The 17,778-nt window shown below is 41.4% G+C and overlaps 1 protein-coding gene across 1 annotated transcript; it reads right to left on the reverse strand.

Annotated features, from left to right (window-relative positions):
• Positions 1-5,852: 5,852 nt before the first annotated feature.
• FBL17 (RNI-like superfamily protein) lies at positions 5,853-16,253 on the reverse strand. Its single transcript, XM_086794882.1, has 11 exons — positions 15,492-16,253; positions 14,906-15,187; positions 14,630-14,731; positions 14,389-14,533; positions 12,957-13,171; positions 12,751-12,855; positions 7,309-7,406; positions 6,953-7,182; positions 6,763-6,829; positions 6,497-6,582; positions 5,853-6,352 (listed from the first exon to the last, which is right to left on the reverse strand). Exons 1-11 carry the CDS (start codon positions 16,202-16,204, stop codon positions 6,251-6,253), a joined length of 2,145 nt encoding a protein of 714 aa, XP_086651008.1. The 5' UTR covers positions 16,205-16,253; the 3' UTR covers positions 5,853-6,250.
• Between the last annotated feature and the right edge of the window lie 1,525 nt (positions 16,254-17,778).

Consider the following 17,778-nt stretch of genomic DNA (forward strand, 5'->3'; position numbering starts at 1 on the left):
ACAGGAAAGAAGAGGTGAAAAAGTTTCATATACAGATCAAGGAGGAGAATTCCTTTCAAAAATAAAATTTAATATCTTCTACAAGGAGAATGGCATCAAGAACCAACTCACAACTACTCACACACCTCAGTAAAATAGTGTTGTAGAATACCATAATCGGACCATCGTGGAGATGGCGCAATGCATGCTAAAAGGGAAAGGGTTAGAAGACACTTTTTGGGCTGAAGCAGTAAGCACAGTAGTTTATATCCTCAATCAGAGCTACACAAAGGCACTCAAGGATATCACATTATAAGAGGCCTACTCTGGTAAGAAACCTTTAGTGTCTCATTTCAGAACATTTGGATATGAATGTTGTGTGTATATAACAGATGCATCTAGAAAGAAGCTTGACACAAAAGCAAGAAGTGTATCTTTCTTGGATACAGTCAAGAGTCAAAGGCTTATCGACTCTATGATACAAAGGTGAAGAAGATAATCACTAGTCAAGATGTGGTGTTTGTGGAGTCGCCACACTCAGTGGAGGAGAAAGATCCATCCACTCTATCATCAACCAGAGACATAATACACCATGAGCCCAACCCACTAGCTAGATTTTCTTTTAAGGAGGAGGAGTTTTCAGAGGATGAAGACTCATAAACACCACACCAACCTACTCTTGTACCACATGAAAAGCCAGATTTCCTCTTAAGGAGGAGGATTTTTCAGAGGATGAATACTCTCACACACCACACCAGGACATTACTGCACCACACGGAAAGCCACTTCCAAAGTGGGCACAATATCTCTTTGATGAGGGCAAACCCAGTATCTGAGATTCTAAAAGCTTGAATGGTCCATGCATATCAAGGAGAATAGAGGAAGAGAGTAGAGTATCTAATCTCATTGTCAACATGGCCTTAATGGGGCTAAGATAATGGGAATAGTGAAGGAGAAATAATCCACCATGAGCCCAACCCACCAGCCAAATTTTCTCTTAAGGAGAAGGAGTTTTTAGAGGGCAAAGACTCTCACACACCACACTAACCTATTGTTGTACCACACGAAAAGCTAGATTTTCTCTTAATAAGGAGGAGGAGTTTTTAGAGGATGAATACTCTACACACCACACCAAGATGTTGCTACACCACACGGAAAGCCACTTTCAAAGTGGGCACAATAGCTCTTTGATGAGCACAAACCTAGTATCTGAGATGCTAGAATCTTGAATGGACCATGCATATCAAGGAGAATAGAGGAAGAGAGAAGAGTATCTAATCTCATTAACATGGTCTTGATTGGTTGAGATAATAGGAATGGTGAAGGAGCTAGCCACCTTGGACGAAGCCTTAGTACATCCAAAGTGGAAAGCTGTGATGATGTGTGAGTATGAAAGCATCATAAAGAACCACATGTGGGAGCTAGTTGACCGACCATCGCCAAACGGAAAGGTAATTGGTACCAAATGGGTTTGGAAAGCTAAGTATAAGGTTGATGGCTCACTTGAAAAATACAAAGCTAGTTGGTTGCACATGTATTTTCACAGGTGGAGGATTTTGATTTTGTTGATTGTTCCCATAGCTTGCATGTTAACTATGAGGGCGGGACTTACCTTGTGGTTGATCATAAACAAGCTAGTCTTTCTCATGGACATTTCTGAATAGATATCTCAAGGGAGAGGTATATGTAGCTTAGTCACCAGGTTTTGAGATGCCCGGATCAAAAAACAAAGTTTATAGGCTAAAGATGGCATTTTATGGGTTGAAACGAGTGGGCATGGTATGACAAGATAGACCAAATTTTTAAAAAAGATTGGGTTTACTATCTGAAGTACTTCGATGCTAACTTGTATGTTTTAAAATGGCATAGCAAGATTTCTTTGGTTGTCATGTATGTAGATGACTTAAACATTCCAAGTGACAATGAAGAAATGATCCAATAGACAATGGGGACATGCTGAGCTGTGATTTTGAGATGACAAACTTGGGTCTTATGCACTTCTATTTGGGGATTGAGGTCTGGTAGGAGTCAAACAAGATCTTCATATCATAGCAGAAGTATGCTTGGGAGATTCTCATAACATTTGGGATGACTAACTACAAACCTGTGGTGTCAATGCCTGTGGAGGTGTATGTGAAGCTTTCTATAGAAGATTCTTTATCATTAGTAGACATCAAGAAGTATAGGAAGCTAGTGGGGAGTTTCATTTTACTGACTAACACTAGACTTAATATTATCAGGTTCACAGTTGGTGTTTTGATCAAGTTTTCCAATAAGCCACAAGAGAGTCATTGGAAGTAAGGGATGTGAGTACTTAGGTACATTAGAGGTACTCTTGAGTATGACATCACTTACAATGCAAGTGGCACTCTTATGGGTTACTATTATTTATATTGGCCAAGAGATTGTGATTCTAGGAAATCAGTTTTTAGGTATTGTTTTTTTCTTGGTTCTAGTGCTTTCTCTTGGACTAGCAAGAAGCAGCCTACAGTGACACTTTCTTCCAGAAGCCGAGTATAAGACAGCGTGTTTTACTGTTTGTGAAGCAGTATGAATGAGGAGGATTTTAGTGGACATGGGAGTTTAGATTAATGGGACTATGGTCTTGCAATGCGATAACTAGAGTTACATGGCTATTGCCAAGAGCCCTGTGTTTTATGCTCGAACGAAGCACATTGAGATTCACTATCATTATGTGCGAGAGCTAAGATTGAGGATGATATAGTGGAGTTGAAGTACTGTTATACATACCAAAACTGCGTCGACATCTTCACCAAGACTCTTGGGAATGATCAACTCACTTGGCATCTTCACCAAGGCTCTTGGGAAGAATCTACTCACTTGGCATCTTCATTGACTTGGCATTAGACTAAGAACATAATCTATCTTCGAGAAGACATTAATGAGAGGTATTAGTATACACTCAATACCCGCCTCTCAGCATGTATCTCACATCTATGTTTGGTGCACATTTGTAAAGGCCCCCATTATGAGGAGAAGCCATTGATGCATATGTCTTTGATGGGAACCTCGACTTAGACCGGGCCAGGAAGGGGGTCCAAGAGTGGGAGCCCCTGGCTCGACCATATAGGTTCATTATTAGTTGACAATGGTTGATTGGCCGTGTTTTGAGGTCGGTGATTATGTCTATACCATGTAACCTCCCGCGTTGTATATGCATATCACACCACATACTGCAACATTATATATGGACATAGTTATCGCAAGCCAAGGTATCCAATGCTTATGAGTATCCAAACCCTCTCCACTTTGTACTTCCTCCATCCAAAGTCTATCTAGATTACCATCTCAGCTCTACTTGTGAGAGTGCATGGGTGGACTGCATAGCACCATCATATTGTACCTATCTCAAAATTTTAAATTCTCTATCTATTGTACTTTATTTTGCTATCTATCTTTCCACTGTGCTATATTCTTATAATAAGACTATGCGCTATAGAGTCTTATGCAATAGACTCTATATATAGAGTCTTGTACATAGGACAATGCACAAAGTCTTATGCATAGAGTATTATGCACAAGACTATGCATAATACTCTATGCGTAAGACAATGCACAGAGTCTTATGCATAAGACTATGCATAGAGTATAGACTATGCATAATACTCTATGCATATAGTATTATTATGCATAAGAATGTGCATGACTCTACAGAATCTATGCATAAAACTACATAAAAAAGACTCTTATGCATAAGACTGCACAGAGTCTTATGCATAGTCTTCTGTATAGAGAATTATGCATAAGACTGCATAGAGTCTTATGTATAAAAGACTATGCAATAGACTCTTATGCATAATAATCTTTATATAGTATTATGTATAAAACTACACAAAAGACTCTTATGCATAGAGTCCAATGTATAAGACTGCATAGACAAGTATGTAATAGACTCTATGAATAATACTATTTTGAAACAAAGTTTTTCCAAGTACCCAAGGGTGCAATAGCAAAGAGAAAAAAATGAAGAGATCTTAAGGAAGATTTTAAAAACTTGGAAAAACAAAATACATAAGAGGATACATAAGAAATACATGCATACATAACTCCATCATAAAGAGATCATGGATACAAAAAGAAAATGATCATAATGGTCTTTGCTTAGTGTGGCATATATAGAGACCATAAAGAAGAAACAAGACTATGCAATAGAACCCATGCAAGACTATGCATAGAGTCTTGTACATAAGACTCTTTTTACAAAGGTAAAATTTTGTTTTAATTATTTGGCACAAATAACTAAGATCCCTCTTACTAAGCAATAAGTTTAATTGAGTATGAAAAATAGTGTTCCAGTGTGCAAGGTAACATAAACAAATCTATAAATATAGAAAAAAAATTAAGTAAAATTAACAAGAATCATGTGCATAAATTAATGAGAAAGCCCTTGTGTACACATGATTGTACACACCTACATTTAATATAGGCCAAAAAGTAAAGTGATAAATGATTGTACACACTTGTGTACACATGATTGTACACACCTACATTTAATATAGGTCAAAAAATAAAGTGATAAATTTATTTGAAAAAGATAATAAAAATTATTAAGAAAAGTAACATTATTCAATTAAAAACATTAAAGCCAAAATTACAAGAGTTCTCATGGAAAAACTAATTGGTAGGCATAAAAAGCCCCTATGTGCACACTAATTTAATTTAACAAGCAAAGGGTTCATTTACATAAGGTTCAAAAACCATGGTTTGGCCAAAAACTACATGGATTTGGGTTGGTAGTAGGTGGTAGTTAAATTACCCATGGCATTTTATTAGTGGTATGTGGTTTATACAAATAAGAGTCGTGCACTTTAGATAGAGTGCATTGCATGTAACTCTACAGTTGAGTTTAGCCCACAAGCTGTATGGTTTCCATGGATTGCAACTCAAGTGGTCTATGTGCATGCTCCCTGCCAGGTATAGTCTAATAACAACTCAAGTGGACTATGTGCATTCTCCTCCCCACCATTCTATTCAAGTATAAATGCCCATCTCCTTGCATAGAGTTTCTTTTTGACAGACGCCATCCTATTCAAGTATAAATACCCATGTCCTCCTTGCATAGAGTTTTTTTTTGACAGACACCATCCTATTCAAGTATAAATACCCATCTCCTTGCATAGTTGCTTTTTGATGGAGGTCATGCCCATTTTTTAGCATTTTGGCTATAAAATGCTTACAAAATTTTAAAATGCCCATTAAAAATTACACTAAAATACAAAAAACTTGATATATTTCTCCAAACCCATCAACTAAAATACAAAAAACTTGCTATATTTCTCCAAACCAATCATATTGAAGAGCAAGGTTTTCCATCAAAAACATTATTATAAATAAATAAGACTTCACATCAACAAATACCAACTACAAAAAAAATTTGTTTGTGTGTATGTGGGTGTGTGATTTAGTTATGTATTTATTTATTTTTACAAATTATTATTACTATTATTTCTTTTTTTCGGTGTCTCATTACGCTTTTTTTTTAATTATTTATTTTTGGTGATTCTCTTCTTTCTTTTAAAATTATTAGTAAGTTCAGATTATCTGGCCTTGTGACTGTATATATACCAAAAGAATGTGGCAATGCATTGCCAAGCAATCATGCAAGATGACAGATCATGAGTTGCCCACATGTGGTTCGTCTAAGATGAACCGGCAAGACCCACCATCAAACACACAAGACACCTGCACAAGATCGAATCAAAATAAACAATCACAGATTAGGACTCCAAATGACTTCAACATACATCTCTGCATCAAAAGCTTAAACCAGACATATCCACAAATGGCAATGAGAGCGATACAAAAACCAGATTGGACCTTCCAAACCACCACTATGGCCAATAAAAACAACATGGGAATACAAAATTCTTTATTCTCCAGTCTTACCAATGAGAAACAATCATAGAATAATAAATGTATGGGCAAAATTTCCAATGTTTTGCCTGGGTGAAATGTGTAGATTGTTAAGAGCCAACTCCAACCAGTCATTTCCCAAAATAATTAACCTTAACATAGAGCTGAGACAAAATATATGGTGATAATGCTCATGAGGAAGCCCTTGATTTACAGAGCTTCACTGTGGAGCTTCCACCCCCATCAATGGCTAATGTGGTCTGTCATCAAAATTGTATTCAAAGTATCTATTCTAAGTAGCACTCGGCAAGACTTGGCCCTGTGTATCATATAGGGCATCAAAGGGGGATATGGAGATGTCAGATGGGGATCTTGCTGGGGTGATACAGTGTGCCAGTCACAAGGGGACTTTGCTGGTTATACAAGGCGCTTGCACACGCTTGGACCCATCAGCTTGCCGCCGCCATATGGCTTTTGGATCAAAATGGGCCAGCTCCATCTGTTACATACAGAGAGGTTTTCAGTCAAGCAGCGGCAAAATGCATAATGACATGATTCGTTTCCCATGAAGCTCGCCTTCTCAAGCTGTGCTTTGGGTATCCAATCCCCGTTACCATCTTACTCCTCTTGCAAAAGCTTTTACCTGGCATTGAATTGCATGAGACAAGCCTTCTTCGCATTTCCCCACGTGGACATCCTTCAAGGATGGGCATAGCAATTGCAGTCCATCTGTTTTGCAACCCAAAAGCATCATATTTTAGTATTGGTAATCTTATTGAAAACCATAGCCCATATATCATCCTTGCATGTGCAAATAATATAGAACCATAACCCCTGCATGAACTAATTTTCAATGATACTACACTCTAATGCTGCACCATTCACATAGAAAGGGCCATGTCTACAAACCAGGCTTTAATTTCGAGCAGCCTGTCAAATTGAGGTCCACAAGCTCGGGGCAATCCAAGATCAGCACCTGCACATTTCAGACAACCCTTCTTTAGTATGCAGACAAGCAGTCATGCAAAGAACCAGAACCCTCTCATGCTGTCAACCTCCCATCTTATGGATTTCCATCAAAGGCATCGAAGAAACTGACCTGAAGTCCAGAGCACCCCCAAAGGCTCAACTTTTGGAGGTTGAGATGATGGAGCCGCAACACACCAAATGTAGATCCCGAATGGGTAGCCACAGTCAAGTCTGTGCTGTCAGCGTGATCTTCCTCGTCTATCCATGCATGGCTCTTTGCATGGCATTCATCAACAACCACCTTTCCGCAGTCTAGAAGCTGCAGTAGGGGAAGCTGAGAAACCGCCATCTGTAATCCCACTACAAAATCAATGCAAGCCCATACCAATTAGCAACAATTGCCAAGAGCCAAAAGAATCGCCAGTGCGCATTCAAATCCTGTCACAACTTACTGAGCAAAAAGGGACAGCTTAGTGTCGAGCTTACCTTGAGAAATCTTCGGACAAAGAGCAATTAAAAGCTTAAAGAGACTTGTTGAGAACGATTTGCAAATCAACTCAAGGGCCATGTCAGTGATGCTTGAACTGCAACAGATACGAAAATGGCATAAGCTTTCAAACCATAATATTCAGTCTTCATTCCGTTTTTAAAGACGTGAGAAACTAGCAAACTCTTGACATAGCGGCTGTGCATTGGGCACATTACTAGCATAGAAGTGGGCGCGCGCAGCATCATAGAGTGATGATGCAAACTAAGAAGCCACAGCAGCAGAGATTGTAACAAAACACAGAGCAGACGCGTGGTGTGTGGAGTGGAGAAGATGAAGATAGTACAAGGGACTATAGGCTACCACCCAAAATCGATCCTCATTTTCACCCATATGGTATGCCTATGACTAGGCAAAGATTTCGGCCTTTACTCATGTGGATAATTGCATGCTCCATATTATCTCTTGCGAACATAATATAAGGAGCACAGCTCGGGTCAACTGAGTTGAACCATTCCCCACAAGCTGTCATATGATTAGAGGCTACATAATCAATGTACCAAATATCCGAGGTTACATTCACCATTCTACCCATAACATAAAACATGGCAAGAACTTATCACTGCTTCCACTCTTATCTTGATCCATGGATGCATAGTTTGCTTGTGGCAACTTTCCAGACTGTATGTCACTTTAATTCTTGCACTCTATGGTCCAATGTCCTTTGATCCTGCTTTTTTAGCCATGCTGCTGACCTCCTTGGCCATGCTGGCCTCTATCTTGCTCAAACTGGTTACCTCGATGGTCTCTTTGTGAAGCATGGCTCTTCCTCTTCCTCGTCCTCGTCCTAGTATATATGCACATTCCTGTTGGTTACTGGATAAAGATCCATGTCTAAATCTCACTTCTTCACTGACAAAAAGAGGAATAAGAACTTGAAATATGTTCAGAACTAAAAGAAAGGTCTCAATGAGCTTGTAATCTTTTCCAACCCCCTGCAAGGTAGCCAAAACAATGTGATCATCCTCCACCTGCATGTAGACCTCACCTTTCACTCTACCAAAATATTCATTGCTCCCATAACATGTTATACCCAATTGGATGCTCTTGCTAGAAATGGAAATGAGAAGAGTGGAGGTAGATACATTAACTACGTGTCAAGTGTACCTTCCGGTTTACTAATGTGGACTCGAGGAACTCTCCGAGATGATACATGACTTCATCTTCGAGTCGATGATGATGATGCTCCCAAGTTGTGGAAGCCTCCGTTGCTAAGCACTTGACGTGAAGATACCGCCAATGACATGCAATGGCACACCATTAAGATATGACAATCAGTTGCAAGAACAGCCCATACGTTTGGCTCTACCAAGAGCAATGGATGCCTTCAAAAGCTAACTCCATGGATGGCTAGAAGATGCCTCAAAACAAACAGTACATAGGAACAGATGGGGTGCAAAATATACGAACAAACGGGGCACAATTTGAGCCTCTCGACAGTCATAAAACTGCTGCAGAAGATTCCACTAAGTTTTATCTCACTATAAACCTACGGGATGATACATGACTTCATCTTCGAGTCAATGATGATGATGATGCTCCCAAGCTGTGGAAGCCTCCGTTGCTAAGCTCTTGACGTGAAGATACCGCCAATGACATGAAATGGCACACCATTAAGATGTGACAATCAGTTGCAAGAACAGCCCATACGTTTGGCTCTACCAAGAGCAATGGATGCCTTCAAAAGCTAACTCCATGGATGGCTAGAAGATGCCTCAAAACAAACAGTACATAGGAACAGATGGGGTGCAAAATATACGAACAAACGGGGCACAATTTGAGCCTCTCGACAGTCATAAAACTGCTGCAGAAAATTCCACTAAGTTTTATCTCACTATAAAACCTGCAATATAGAAAGTGCCCGAATATTGTAAGGCATGTCCTTAAATAGCTCCATGAGGTTGTTGGACAACTCTTATGGGATTTTTGGATGCGAGTATATACAATAGATTTTTTCATGCAGCACATTTTGTATAAGGTGTTGCAGTTGTTCAGAGATTCCAACGGCACACTTTGAAAATAGGTTAAGGACCATTGAATGACTCCCAAACGTATCTTCAATTTCCACCCATATATATCTATATCCCATAAACAAATATTACATGATTATAAAATAAAAATGAACCATTGTCACGTGCACACTCTTCCGAGGTGTGACGTGGACATGCTTATATCTTGCAGATGCTTAAAAGGCAAAGTTGATTAATGGGCAGTTTGGATCCCTATAGGTGCCCGAAGGTGCCCAAGATATGCACCAATGGTTGGCACATATTATGGGCATAATATGAACACATTCTATGTTGTTTTTTATGACTTTTTGTGGCCTAAAAGGGGCTGGGCGACCTGATTACGACTTCTACATATTATGGGCACAATATAAACACATTTTATGACATTTTTGACGACTTTTTGCAAGGTTGTCCGATCTGATGGTCATTTCTATTCATTCAAAGACAGAGATTGTAGAGCCCCAAAGTCCAAGGGCATGCAGTCTAGTAGTTTGGATCAACCAAGTACATCTCCAAATCAACGATTTCCATTAACACATGATGGAAGACGATAACCATAAGTTCATTCATAACATTCATAGTCTAGATCTACATTGGATCTATGACAATCATTATAATTACTCATTCATTCAATAATATATAGAAACAATAGATTACATAAAGAGTCTCTCTCCTCCTCTCTACTTCTCTTGTCATGAGCATGTGATTAGCATTAATCTTTATTGCTTTGCATCAATCATCATTAAGCACGCTTCCGCATAGTAGTCATGCTACAACCATAGTGCATGAACACACATACAAGTAGTGATAACTCCACGGACATCCTCAACAAATAGGGATATGATGATTGGAGCTTGCATGTGTTTTAGAAAATCCCATGTAGGGAGGGGGTAGGTGTAACAATGATTGGATGATAAACACACAAGCTAGAACGGTTGTAATAAGATGAGACAACCACAGATCTCACTTTGATGCATAAACAACATTGCTCACATTAACCTTGAGGATAGTAGATCGGCTAGCTTCTTGTACTCACAAGAGAAATGAAGAGGAAAAAGCCCTCTCTCCCCCGCCCACTTTTCCTCTCGTCAACTTGAAGAGACAAAGAATTACTCTCTCTCCAAGAGTGGGGTAAGAGCACAGATTTCAAACATTTACCTCCGTATGCGGATACTCCAGGAATTTCATCGTATCGACGTGTACATTATGTTGCATTTATTCATTATTGGGCGCATATAGCACTTGCAACAATGGAGGCTAGCTAAAGGAGACCAAATACTACTGAGCATTTCATGAGTTTCATGATATCGATTTGTAGATTTATACAATACATCATTTGCATTTAGATTTATACAATACATCATTTGCATTTAGTGTTGGAAACATGATGGTAAAGTTCGTGACACACGGTGAAGTAGAAAGCCTACAGCACCAAGCCCATCCTTCACTTGTAAACAATTTTAGTGTAACATGCAGAAGAACTGCATGTATTAAGAACTGTGCAAAAATGCAGAGATAAGCAGAGAGCAGAGAGAGATATGTTGTTGTGTAACCGTGTTTTCTATATACGTGTGTAACCGTGTTTTCTATATACGTGTATCAGTATGTACATAGATCCTAGCAACATGGCCTCCAAAAAAAGAACATCTATGCCTATGACCTAAATCAAAGATCAGATGAATACAAAAGGAGCTGCACTTGCTTATTTATAGGCTCCAAAATACCCCTAAGCTGCAGTCGGCCCAAATGAATTGTTGTTGGCCAAGTCCTTGGACACAGAAATGCCAAAATACTCGTAAAATGCCAAACTACCAAGTTATGTCCTCCAACTTCTTTTGATTGCCTTGGGTAAAATACCTACCCCTTAATCTTGGCTGTCTACCGCCCCAAAAGATGCCTAATCATGTGACAATGTAAAACTACAGATTAAGCATGTCCACATATTATGCATGTAGCATCCCCTCCTGCTAAGCTTGATGAAAGGAATCCAACCGATCTTGGATAACTGACATTATACCTTTACTGCATGTAGACTACCATCCTTGGCATCGGGCTTCCAAAACTTGAGGCACTCTTGACCACTTGGACCTTGTCTTGCAAACCTTTTACTATAACCTTGGATTGCTCCGAGCTCTAAAGCTGTGTTCTACGTTCAGAAATGTGCACCTGTTCTTCTTGTCCCCTCATTGGGCTGAAATCTTGTATCTTTCTTGGGTTCAGAGCTAGATCCCCTCTTGGAAACCTGCAACGCCTTGTTTCTCCCCTCATCCTTGTACCACAGCCAAATCTGCACCAATTCAGCACCTCTAGAACTTCTACCAAGCTCTAAAGCTATGTTCTGCATTCAGAAATGTGCACATGTTCTTCTTGTCCCCTCCTTGGGTTGAAACCTTGTACCTTGGGTTGAGAGCTAGATCCCTTCTTGGAAACCTGCAACGCCTTGTTTCTCCCCTCATCCTTGTACCACAGCCATGTTCTTCTTGTCCCCTCCTTGGGCTGAAACCTTAGGTTGAGAGCTAGATCCCTTCTTGGAAACCTGCAACGCCTTGTTTCTCCCCTCATCCTTGTACCACAGCCAAATCTACACCAATTCAACACCTCTAGAACTTCTACCAAGCTCTGATACCAATGTAATATGCGAAAGAACTGCTTGTATTGTGAACAGTGCAAAAACACAAAGAGAGACATGTTGCTATAACAGTGTTTTCTGTATATATGTATCAATATGTACATAGATCCTAGCCAACGTAGCCTCCAAAAAGAGAACACCTATGCCTATGGCATGTCCCACCATCAAGGGTCAAATGAATACATAATGAACTGAGGCAGAACTGGGTGTGCATAAGGCTTCCGAAGTGGCTTCAGAGTTGTCTTCAGTTCATTTGATGGTTCAAACCTACATCATCCTTGCATTTGGCAATCCTCAAATGTCCATCTTGAGTAAGTTTTTTTCTTCCAAAGCAATAAAGCAAATAATCTTGCTTGCTGGAGGGGGGCCTTAAGTGGGTAGATTGGAACCCAATCTGGTGTCCGCTCTCTACAGTTCTATCTCCTTGAATAAAGATAAAAGTGGATTGCTTCATGCTCACTAACATAAAGGTATAAAGAAGGCCTTGCTCACAATCATACCAGTTGTATGTTACATCCTTGCAGGCTTACTTTCTTTACTGGTGGAAAGATCCTAGCAAGGGAAACATGAAGCTTCCATTCAGTGTTTTAAAGGGCCTACTAAAGGGCCTACCAAGACATTCACTCGTGCACATATAGGCACATTGCTCAAGTGCTACGACAAATCTTGAAGCTCGTGCACATAAGACACGGTATTGCATACGGAGAGGGAAAAAGTACAAAAGTTGGTAGGGGTCGTCATACCCGCTGAGGTCAAGAAGTTCTAGTCTCTGACAGTTTGTAGCGATTGCAGCTACAGAATGATCTGTAATGCCTGATCCAAAAGTGAGAGACAACATTCGTAATGACCTGTAATTATCACAAGCCACATGCAGTCAGTCACTCTATTCTGTTCCCATAAGCTATTGTTGGAAAACTAAAATTTACATACTCGGTTTCAAAGCTCTTACTTCAACCCAGAACTCAAGAGAGCAAGGACTACACGGTCTTGTAGCCAAGGAGAAGCAATGTGAAGGCGTTTCAGTCCTCTTGCAGTGTTACCCAGGTTCTTCATTATAGCAGCTAGGTTATCTGTCTTTTCATCATTGCTTTGGTCCCCAGGACTCAGATGTCCGGGAGGCAAAAAGTCTAGGCATAGTTCTGACAGTGTTGGACAATTCAAAAACTGAAAACAAACACCAATAAAGAATTAGAACCAAACCTTTGACCAGAATCAGGACTTCATTCTTAGCATAGACATCATTTCTCATTTGGAAAAACTAGTTTACCTATCTGTGTGTGGTGGCAATGGATGGATTATTGGGGTGGTAGACAGATGGTACCATTCCTATACTGCCACATGGCATGCCGGAAGAGTAATCTTTTGCTACATTTGTGTCAACCTTTTGACAGCCCTCGTATACCCCCAAAAAACATTTGTGTTTGACCTCTTAACCACCCTCGTATACCAGCCTTGGGCCATAAAAGCATCGGCCATGTTCACAAACGAGCCAAAAAGCATTCTGATGGGTTATCTGTGCTTGAAGCCGTGTGTGGGTTCAAATCCTGGAAACTTCAAGTTATATCAGAGCATCTAAGTAGTGGGCGGCCTGGGCAGGCAGGATGCATGAGCGCAGCCCTCCAATAAAAACATGCAGAGGGGACTAGCACGTAGCATAGTGGTTAGAGCTTTGAGGTCTCAAGCGGCGGTCTGATCTTGCTACCTATAGTTGGAGGAAGAAGAAGAAGACAAGCAGAGCCTCGCCTTGCTTTCTATCCACAGCCCCTCCGAATTTTCTCAATCCCCTCATGCCACCGTGGACTGTCCATTTTGTGCCCACCCTAACCCATCTTTAATTTCCATTCTGCAGATGAAAACTACCTTTGATGGTGCTGTAACCAAGTAACATGACACTGGTGCATACTATATTACACCTTCAGAAAGGAGTGCAATGATGTGTTTACTCAGAAAGCTTCAGAAGATCAAATTTGAAACGCCGAAGTGCCAAAAAAAAGGCCTACTGAAGGCTATCACTTGCCAGCAGATCCAGTCATATGCAATCAGCTTGCCAGCAGATACAGTCATATGCAATCAGCTCAGCTCAGCTTCAAATGCTAACATTCCAGAAAGCTATAAAGCACATTAAGCCGGATATTACTCTCCTCGAAAATGCACTGTTGAAGGTAAAACTAAGGGTATAGCCAGCTTGAACTTTCTTAAGCAAGATCCTGGCCTTCCTTCTTTCCTCCAGAAGGATTATCATTGTATCCTAGCCTACCCTATTTCCTCAGCCTGAGGTCTAAAGTTAATGGCTTTAGTTAGGTCCAATACACAAGGTGCACATAAGAATTTTGGCAAGGACGGGAAATCCAAGCTATAAAAAGAGCAAATTTGGGATTTACCATGTATTTGAGGTGATGGCATCCAGTGAGCCAGAGTGTTGCAAGGCGTGGGCTGCTGAGCTCAATTTCAACCACACTTTGGCATCCCTCCAACTTCACACATGTCAGCGATTTGCAGTGGCGGAAAAGGTCTCTTAACCCTTCACTGCAAACACAGATCGGCACAAACCGAGCTTACTCAGACAGCCAAAACTTCTTTGTAAAAGCAAAAGGAAACTGGGCAACGGGGTATGAGAATTACCCTGATATGGTATTTGCACTGCCAGGCTTCAAAGATACCTCCAACGAAGACAGTTGAGGACTTAATGTCGCAATGCACTTGAGCAAAGGATCGCCTAATTCGCTGCCAAACGCTACCCTTGTTAAGCCACCCGAGAGGGTGGGAGGGGAAGAACAATAACTAAAAGGCAGCAACAAAAGAGAAAATGCAGCAGACATGTGACAGTTAATGTCAAAGTGTAGCACCAAAATGCGAATGTAGCATGAAAAGTTTAGGTGAAGAAGAAGGCTATGAGACCTCGTCACGTTCAGGATGAGGTCTTGAAGACTCGAACATTTCCGTAAGATAAAAGGAAGAAAATTGCCGTCGGATGATTTGATGTTAGTGCGAGATGCCTTAATGGAGAGGTTGACTTGCCGCACAGCCGCCCAGACATACTCTGCGCATTGGCGCCATCGCCTGCAAACGCTGCTGGCAGCCACCAGATCCTGTGGGACGAGTCCAGAGAGGATCTGCACCATGCAGGCAAGCGGCATTGCCTCTTCTTCCTGCTCTGCACTTGCATCCAGAGCGTAGTTGCTGTTTCAGCCAATACAGCGAAGGGAGACATGAGAACGCCTGCTAGAACCAGCACAAAGACAAGCAAAAACAGTGTGTGTGACCATGGATTCGCGAAATACTTATTGATGAAGTTAATCGCGAGGATCCGATCCGGAAAAGGAGTTGTTCCCATGATCTCCCATGCCATGAACGAGAAATGGGAGAAAGAAGGCACCTTCAAGCAGATCAAAGAAGAACAGGCTTTTCTACGTCTGCACAGCGGTGGACGAGGAGCTACGTCGAAAAAATACAGAGGAGAGAATTAGTGAAGCGGTTTTTTCACCTATCGGCCGAGATGCTGACATCGGCATCTGCAGCAGATGCTTCGCGGCTTTCTGGAGCTGCCTGCAGAGCGCGTCTAAAGCGCTCGTTCGAAGAGCAGGAAGATGTGGGGGAAGAACACGAAACTGGCTGGGAGGCAGCTGCAGGGAGCTTGCCTTGGTAACTGGAGCTAGCCGCTTCGTGCCGAAGGACAATATAGCGAGGCGATGAAGCACGGGCCTTCTTGTCTTGTAGTCCATGGTGTCGGTCCAGCAGAGAGCCTTGCGGCACTCGTGTGCACGGTGCGAAGCCGGTAGAGAGCAGATCGTCGTCGGGCACTGCTCCCCGCTGGTGCAGGCGCGGCACCACCTGCTGCTGCAGACCTAGGGCTTTCGGAGCTGCCTCGCCTACGCATACATGGCCTCGCTTCGGCTGCCCACACTTCCCACAGCTGTAGGTACCCCGCTTCCGGCAGTTGGCGTTGCTGCTGTAACTGCCCCCGGTTGAATGCGGCGGCGGAAACTTCATGGCACGGGGCCTGCCCGGGGAAGAACCTCCAAAGAGGCAGCGGCGATGCCGGAGCGGAGGGTGAGCCCGATTAGGGTTGCGACTCGACGGAGAAGCAGACGCAGAAGCTGGGCTCAGAGCCGACTGCTGAGGCGATGGCAGAAGAAAGCTGTCGAGATCGAGAGCAAAATCAAGCTCTGAATCGAAAGAGGGCGAAGGGGGATCCATCTTCGGAGTCAGCTTACTTCACAGAGGAGCCCTCCACCACAGCCAGGAACTCGCGGGCTCGCACGCGTTCGTCACCTTTGGGGAGAAGACGAAGAAAAACAATGACCCCTAATTTTGGCGGGAGTTTTGGCGGGAAAAGGACTGTCTTAAAATTGCCGCTTCCAAAACCTTTTAATCCGAGATGAAATATCAGAAAAAATCGCATGTACTTTGCAGGGTGGTTTGGCGGGACCGCTATTTCGGCCCTACGCCAGATATAAAAAGTGCGCTAGTGCCTCCAAGCTCGAACACTACGACCCTGTTCCCAGCTTTGCAACGTCATTCTACGGCACTGTTATCAAAGGTCCAACGGCTACCTCGCCATTTATGATTTCTCAACAAAGTTTCTAGATTTGCGGGACCCATGTGAACGTCTTTAAACAGCTGACTTTCTGTTGCTTTTATTGGCTATATAAATTAATTTGAAGATTATTAAATTTAAATATCATATATCAAAAGCATTACTAGTTAGTGACCCGCGCGGATGCTCCCCCTCACGGGGAGCACAAAAAGCTACCACGTGGCCGAGGGCTCGGCCACGTGACATGTCGCTCTCTACACTATTATTCTCACTATTCTTGCCCTTGCCACAGCATTCACCCACGTGTCACTCTCTGTGCCATCTCATTTTGCCACGTAGCAAGAGTGTACAAGGGGGGACAAACTGTTGTGCAGTAAGTAGCAATGGGTCCCATTAGTGGTAGTGATGCTTTTTGCCGGTCGTTTTAGATGTTTTAGGCCTTTCAGAACATTTTTGAACGGAATAAAATAATCCTCCCGTCATCACTATAGGGTAAATATTTTAGAGCACTACCAAATCGATGTGCACTTTTTTCAAAAACCCGTTAAAGACCAGTTTTATGTAAATATGTTATTTAAATATATTATAAATTTTAAACACCATAAATAATCTAAAGCACTCTTTCTTAAGGGGGCCTTTTGCTCAAGGTACAACATATCTTTCACCATTCTTACAATGAACTACGTTTAGATATTTAGAAATAAAAGACACGGATGGTAGGTAATGTGCATCATCATGATCTACGCTTCAAAGAAATTCCAAAAATAAATGAGAAGAAATTGAGAGTGATGATAGCACAAATGCAAGTCCATGAATAGATGGATTCATTGAAAGTTACATTACATTAACCAAAGAATATATTCAAGCACTTGTGGATGGATTGAATGCTCGTTTCCTGACCTCCTTCTATTTAATGCCGCAAAGTTGTTTAGTCCATGTCATATGCACAAGATGAAGCCATAAGAGAAGGAAATGCAAAGCGATGGTTTTATAAACTCTTGGAGCATCTTGAATATAGTAAGGAGAAGTCATTCTTATTGATTTGATGAAAAGGCATGTGAACGGGAATTGTATACATTTGTTGATACTTTGAATTTAAATTGTGAGGGTTTTACTATGCAAGGTGCATGGGGAACTTTTTGGAAGATGAAAGATTGGCATGATAGCTTTCCCAACATGTTGAATCTATGTCAAGCAATTATTATTATCCCAGTTACTTTTTTGGCCCAAGTTT

This window comes from Cibotium barometz, chromosome 61 (genome assembly GCF_041138505.1).
Source record: "Cibotium barometz isolate CiBa-2024 chromosome 61, ASM4113850v1, whole genome shotgun sequence".
In the NCBI taxonomy this organism is placed as follows: domain Eukaryota; kingdom Viridiplantae; phylum Streptophyta; class Polypodiopsida; order Cyatheales; family Cibotiaceae; genus Cibotium; species Cibotium barometz.